The following is a 7,305-nucleotide window of genomic DNA, read 5'->3' as shown; positions in this document are numbered from 1 at the left end:
CCCTCCCTCCCTCCCTCCCTCCCTCCCTTTTTTGTTTTTGTTTGTTTTTTCAAGACAGGGTTTCTCTGTATAGCCCTGGCTGTCCTGGAACTCACTTAGTAGTTGGAACTGGAACTCAGAAATCTGCCTGCCTCTGCCTCCCAAGTGCTAAGATTAAAGGCATGCACCACCACTGCCCGGCCCTTCCTTTCTTCTTTCCTTTCTGTTTTTTTTGAGACACAGTTTCTCTGTGTAGCCCTGGTTGCCCTGAACTTATTCTGTAGACCAGGCTGGCCTCAAACTCAGAGATCAGCCTGCCTCTGCCTCCCGATTGAGGGATTAAAAGTATGTGCCACCATTCCTGGCTCTGGCTGCCATACTTCATCTATATTCCTCATGTCTGCACCCCTCCTACCCACATAGCCTGCAGACAGGCCACTCCTCTGTACAGCCTTGCTCTAAGCCAGGCCTGAGGCTCACGTGCCCAGGATTATGGGGATGATGACTATAGCTTCCTTTCAGCGTTCACCCACAGGACCATGGAGGAACATGGGATGATAGCTCCAAGGCAGGGATGAGAAAGAAGAGTGGTAGGAGGTCAGACAGTCCAGGCACCGGGCCTAACCTTGGAGCTCAGCCCATGTTTAGATTGATGGGGGAGGGTTGCAGAACACCCACCTTCCTCCTCTATCTTCATTTTCAGATGTTCAAGCTTCTGGCCAGAGCCTATGCTGATGTCCACCCTATGATGATGGACAGGTCGGAGAACAGGTGTGGGGGCAACTTCCTGAAGCGGGGGAGCATCATCAACGGGGCGGACTGGTACAGCTTCACTGGAGGTGCGGCCTGAGCAGGGGGGTGGGTGGGGCCTTCCTCAGCAGAGCCCTGGCACTCTCCACAGAGTTAGTCACCATCTGCCTGGAGAAGGGGAACTGGGATGAGCTGGTCCTGTGACTTCAGCAGTTACTGTTGAGTTTATTTTATAATCAGCCACGTGGTGATTCCACTTGTGACCCAAGCCTTGCTGCTTGTTAGGGGTTGAACAGGGCTGTGGGGTGCAGTGGCAGAGCCCCAGGGAAGCTGACATCTCAGGGCAACAGAAGACTTTTTGGTTCTGGGTAACAGGTCCTAATGGTTGGGATATATTTACTGTGTGCTGTACTCTAAGGCTTCCGGGTTTTCCCAAGCTCAGCGTTCACCGGACCTCTGAGTCCTCACTGGCTGCTGTGTGCTGGGTGAAGGTGTCATAAGTGCACCGTGGGAGACACACGCTATGCACACCCTGAAGCACCCATTGAAGCCCCTCCCCTAGCAACAGCCTCCCTTCACCTGATTTTTGCTGTGCCCCAGCACTGGTAGACCATTCTGCACTGGGCAAGAGAGCAAGGGACAGATTCACAGGCCTGTGTTAGCACGGCCGGGGCTTCCTCACCCTGCAACTCTGTGTCCCACCAAACCTACTCAGGCGGCCAGCAGCTACCGTCCTCATGTGTTCCAAAGCTACTATTTGACCCTGTCACGCTGCCAGGGACTAGCACATGCTGTCTTCTGGGGCATGAGAGCTTCCCTTCTTTCCAGGCTTCAGGTACATTGGTTCCCCAGATGGCAGACAAGGGAGATCCTACTGTCGAGGCTGAATGGAGAGATCTGTAGGCTTCCTTCCAGCAGCTGGCAGGGCCACAGAGCAGAGGGGACCACAGGTGGACCATGGCACCCGTGAGGACTGTGGCAGTGGTAGCTCCAACAGCAGAGCGCAGAAACACAAAAGTTCTTAAAGCTGAGGGAGGGGCACGACATTGTAGTCCTCCCAACTTCCTTTCTGGGAAATGATCAGGTCTCCCTGGGCTACTGTTAACTCTGGGCAATTGTGTGCTGTAGTCATTGTCAGACTCCTTGGGTCTGTAGGCCCAATAGCTGGGACACAGAGACCCGTGTGGTGCACTGGCTAGTTTCTCTGGGAGAACAAGATTCTGCCACCCACCTGTCTGAAATCAAGTTTACCTCTGTGGCCTGGTCAGGGCCTTCTACTCCTGACCTCAGGGTTGTGCATGGAAGAACAGTGGCTGTGTAAATCATCTCTTTGTGCAAAGTGGTGCTGGGCCTGGAGTCTTGTGCCTGCCACAGGCTCTTTGCCCTTGACACTCAGCTGCCCACCCCACAGGTATGTCTGACTTCAACTACTTACATACCAACTGCTTTGAGATCACCGTGGAACTGGGCTGTGTGAAGTTCCCACCAGAGGAGGCGCTGTATGGCCTGTGGCAACAGAACAAGGAGCCCCTACTCAACTTCCTGGAGATGGTGAGCCCCACCCACTGGAAGCTTCCCATGGTGGGGAAGTCCAGCTTCCACCCTTAGGCTCTGTCCTCTTGGCTCTATCTGGGGCTCAGTGGAAGCATCAGTTGGTGACTTCTCTGACCAATCCATTCAAAACTGGGGCTTCCCAACCATATCTCTTCCCTCACACCCTGGGGAATGTCAGGTAGATGCCCATTGGGTAAGACACTTATCCCTCACGGGCATGATTGCCAAAGGGAACATGGGGGCCTGGCAGTCTTTTGGGGGTGCTGGCAGTCTGGAGGGGATGCTGGCCTGCCTCCAAGCCCTGGGAGCTATCAGGAAGCAGCAGATGAATTAAGCTGAATCTTGATGGAAGAAAAACCAGGCAGGAGCGGGTACTCTCTGAGCAGAGGGGGTGCAGTAGGCGACTCAGTGAGGCACTTGAGACTTACAGGGTCCCTTCCCAAGACTGGAGTGAGGGTAGTTGTAGGAGTGAAGAGGGCAGTATGTATGGGGGTGGGTGGGTCTCAGAGGTGATGATTCTGGGATACAGCCTGTTCACACATCAGAGGCCTGCGGGCTGAAGGGTAGAATGCCTGAGAATACCTGCCTATCTGCATGGAGCTCCTCTGGACTAGGTGATGGGGTGATTGAAAATACATCCTCAGAATCCTCCATTGGATCCTGGAGCTAGAGTCTGCTGGGTCAGAGGAAATAGGTGCCTGAGCCAATGCCTCACCCGGCACAGCTCACACGAGTGCTATAGAATAATGACGAGACACGGAGAGCTATAGGGAGGTAACAGCTCTGGGGACATCAGCACATTCAGATGCAGGATGGCCGTGACAAGTGCACAGTGCTCTGCAGTTGGTCCCACCCCTAGATGGCCCTGCCCTAGGCAGCCCCACCCCTAGATGATGAGGCCTGAGAGAATGATCACTATGGCCACAGAGGCACATGACTATGCTAGAGGGGGAGAGAGAGCAAGAGGAGTGGCCATGCAATGGCAGCTGCCTGGAGTTTAAGTTCAGACTTTGTGTCCCCAAGTTCAGTCCTTGAGCCCTGTTTATTTTCTGGTGAGATCAGGAATCTTCCACCAGGTGAGACCAGCCAGAGCCTTGCTACAGCAGCAGCTATGGGAAGAAGACAGCCCCAGGAAGCACAGAACGTGGCCACTGTTTTCTGTGGTAGCTGGCACGTCATTCAGGCAGGGTGTGTCTCATCCACAGGCAGGGCCTGGGGCAGAGCTAGGTGCTCAGGCTATTCTGTGGTCGTCTGGGGAAAATGAGTTAGAAGGGGCTTTGGTGGGACTGGGATTGCTCCGTGGATATTGTACATGAAGTCTCAGTGTATGAAGATTTAATGGCAGGCAGAGTGGTGGCCAGTCGGGCAGCACTTGGCTTACTCTGAGACAGATGACCCCCAGGAAAACGGGCTTGGATGCTGATAAGGATCAGGTTCTGTCAGGGCCAATTGAGGTCACTTTCACAGTGATCCTGAGCAGGCCCAGGGGTGGGGGTGGAAGAGGCAGAGGCAGAACCAATTCCTCCTGCTGCTCAGCTCCGGGCCCCAGGGTGGCAGAAGAGGACCCCAGTTGAGGTGCAGAAAAGAGACTAGCCAACTGGAAGGAGGGGCTCCCATGGACAGGCCCTGAGACACAAATGCTCACTCAGTAAAACCCAGCAGGGAGAGAGAAGCTAGGCTTTGGCGTCATCAGGAATGACATCCTAGAGGCTGAGGAGTGAGGGCTTCTGGGAGTGGTAGAAGGGGCCAGTCAGTGCTGATGGCCAGAACATTCTAAGAGGGCAAAGGTGGGGGGGGGCACAGAGGTCTAGAAGGAGACACTTGTAGGAGAGCCACAGGTTAACCATGACCACTGGCTCTGTAGGAGTCAGTGTCTTTCTGTGAGTGAGGAGGAGGGAGAGAGGAGCTGGCTGGGTTGGCACGGTGGCCTCCGTACCATCAGGTGTCCTCATCCAACAACCCCTCCTCTCCCTCCACAGGATAGCGTTTCTGGTTTCAGCTCCACAGAATAGCAATCCGTGCTCAGGAGCATCCAGGTGTTGGTCACCCATTCAGGGGCAGCCAGCTACCACTTAGGTGTTCATGAGAGTCGTGCTAGCTACATCTACATGCCCTCTTTTCCCAAACCTTCAACCCTGCTTTGTTTATTTCTAAACTGTAGAAGAGAAGTGACTAGATTGTTGTGTTTGCCTCAGTGCCTCTGGGGGTCAGGAGGGAGGGTGGCAGCCACTGAGAGCCGCTGGCTCTGAGCAGTGGGGGACTTCTGGGATTGTTGGGTTCCCGACTTTGCTGATCTTAGAAGCACTGTGAGCTCTAGGTGTTATTGGCAGCTCTGGCCCCACTAAGATCCATTCTGTAGCTGAGGAAGTTGAATGTGAAGAAGCAAATGGTTTTCTGGGGTCAGGAGGCCCCCTTGTGTGCAGAAGGCACGGGGTGTGGCTGGGAAGCAGAAAGGTCAGTTCATAGTAGGGCTGAGCTGTCCAGCTTCATGGCTGCCCTCCAGGGGTTCTGGGCTTTACTCTGAGGATACCCGCTGAGTGTCTGGTGTGTAGACTGACACATGCAAGTGTAAGTAGTGAGTTGAGGGTTCGAGGACCTGGTCGGTGTCCTCACCAGGCTTCCTGCTAGAACCTCCGCTCAGAAGGGACCGTGAATGCCTTCCTAGGCTAGGGAGGTACAGAAGCTCAGATGCACCTAAGGATAGACAGTGGAGGCTGTCCTCAGTGTCTGCGGTCAGAAAGGAAGTGAACGTGACCCTTAGGAAGAGCTTCAGTGTCAGTCAAGCAACCCAGAATGTACGAGACAGACTGCCAGAGGTACCTCAAACAGGAAACAAGGCCTCAGTTGTACAAGCAGAATCCCAACCCAGAGGTGCCCGGGGAGCACTGGTGAGAGTGACATTGGGGTTAGACGTTACCTCTGTACCTTCTCTCTGGTGCCTCTAGGTACATCGAGGCATCAAGGGTATGGTGACAGATAAATATGGAAAGCCAGTCAAGAATGCACGGATTCTGGTGAAAGGCATCCGTCACGATGTCACCACAGGTGAGCCACAGCCTGTGCCCGTCTGTGGGGGAGGTCAGTGCGGGGCTCCCATTTCACCAGGTTCTCTATCCATTCTCGGCCAGCTTGGTTAGGGAGGGTGGCAGCCTGGAGCCACCTCCCTCTGGGGAACCTAAACATTCAGGACCCAAGGTTCATGCTGGGACACTGTGTGTAGCATACTTATTTCGCTTGTAGCTGCGGCAAAATCCTTGGTTAGGAGCAGCCTAAGGAGGGAGGCTCCATTTAGTCTCCTAGTCCATCCTAAGTGAGGGCATGGTGGGAGGCTCTACCTCCCAAAGGTTCCACAGCCTTCCAAAATGGCACCACTCACCGAGCATCAACTGTTCACACACATGGGCATGGGGGACACTTCACATGGAGCCCACAGCACCCTGAAAGTTGACTGTGTCTCATGTGGGCTTTGGCTGTCCTTAAGCCTTTCCCAGCTTGCAATCACAGTCCCGGGTGATGATGGAGAGCTGGCTCTTGCAGAGGACCCAGGTTAAATTCCCAGCATGTCTGGTGATTCACAGCCATCTGTAATTCCAGTTCCAGAGGATTCAATGCCCTCTTCAGACCTTTGAGGGCCCTATGCGTGCGTGTGGTGCAAATACACACATGCAGGCAAAAGATTCAACTGCATAAAATAAAAATAAAATATTTTAAAGCAAATTTAAAATAGAGACCTATAACGTGGGTCTTGGCAGCATCATTGTCTGGTAGAGGGTAAACTTGCAAATGCAAAGCCTGGGGACCGGGTGAAGCCTGCCAGGGAGAGGTGGCACCTAAGTAGGGCTTTGAGGAATGAATAGGAGTCTGATGAAGAGGTGGAGGACACTCTAGGTGGAGGCAAATGCTCATCCCACTGTGTGCTAAGGCCCATTTACCCCCATCTGTCATGCGACCTCCTCACCCTGACTGTCATAATTCTGCCTCAGCCTGAAGCCGTCTGAGGCTTGTTTCTGTTTTCTTCGAAGCTCCTGATGGTGACTACTGGAGACTTCTTCCCCCGGGTTCCCATATCGTCATTGCTCAGGCCCCTGGCTATTCCAAGGTCATGAAGAGAGTCACCATTCCCTTGCGCATGAAGAAGGCCGGCCGTGTGGACTTCATCCTCCAGCCTCTGGCGACAGGACCTAAGAATTTCCTTCCTGGACCTTCGAGAGCCTTACCTCGGTTCCAGGATCCTCAGAGAGAGCCCACACAGATGGATTTTGAGCCCCCCAGGGCTCGTAGGCAGCCAGCTAGTGGGAGCAAGCCATGGTGGTGGGCTTACTTCACATCACTGAGCCCATACAAGCCACGCTGGCTGCTCAAGTACTAGCACCCCTCTCAGGCCTGGCCTTGATGTCCACCTCCACAGCCTGGGCTTCTGCCTGGAGCCTGGAAGCCACAGACATCATACACAGCCTCTGCAGCTTATTAAAGCGTGTTCACCCACTGTGATGAAAGGCTCTGTGCAGAGAAGGGAGGAACTGGGCCCTTGCTTACTGAGGGCAACTCAGACTGGGCCCAGTGGAAAGGACCCTAGGTGGTGTTCTCCCCGCCCCCAGTATAGTACTGGAGCTATCTGGACAAGGCCCATGGGACTGCTGTCCTCTCCCAGGACATGAGACCTTGAAGGCTGAGCTCTGGACCCTGCTGATGCAGGTTAGGTGGCCAGGAGACATCTGGATGGGGAGAGTAGGGAGACACAGAGGTGATTCCAAGGCTGGATCAAGGCCTCATGCGCAAAAGAGTTGACACCGGATCCCTGTAGCTTGACTAAAATCTGCCTTTGTGGGGCTCACAGCATCCATGGGGCTCTGATTCCGGGGCGTCAGTCTCCTTGGTCTTCCTTCATTCTTATGTTTCTACCCTGCAGGTCCAGAGATCTCCCATGACCCCATGTCCCCCATAGGTGGTCTTTCTTCATCATCTCTCTTACTATAAAGGCTTGCACCGCTCCCAGGATTTACCAGGTTGGGAGTTCCGTAG

The 7,305-nt window shown here is 54.0% G+C and overlaps 1 protein-coding gene across 1 annotated transcript in view; it reads left to right on the top strand.

The window, feature by feature from the left end:
• Cpz (carboxypeptidase Z) overlaps positions 1–6,769 on the top strand; it is a 24,546-nt gene extending 17,777 nt beyond the window's left edge. Inside the window, exons 8-11 of the mRNA XM_021163483.1 lie at positions 683–818; positions 2,141–2,280; positions 5,229–5,328; positions 6,306–6,769. Coding sequence (XP_021019142.1) covers positions 683–818; positions 2,141–2,280; positions 5,229–5,328; positions 6,306–6,652 — 723 coding nt within the window. The 3' untranslated portion in view covers positions 6,653–6,769. The remainder of the gene's footprint in view (positions 1–682; positions 819–2,140; positions 2,281–5,228; positions 5,329–6,305) is intronic.
• Positions 6,770–7,305: the final 536 nt, after the last annotated feature.

The sequence above is a fragment of the Mus caroli genome, chromosome 5 (assembly GCF_900094665.2).
Source record: "Mus caroli chromosome 5, CAROLI_EIJ_v1.1, whole genome shotgun sequence".
NCBI classification, from domain to species: domain Eukaryota; kingdom Metazoa; phylum Chordata; class Mammalia; order Rodentia; family Muridae; genus Mus; species Mus caroli.
The sequence above is the reverse complement of the archived record's forward strand: the minus strand, read 5'-3'. Positions and strand labels throughout refer to the sequence as shown.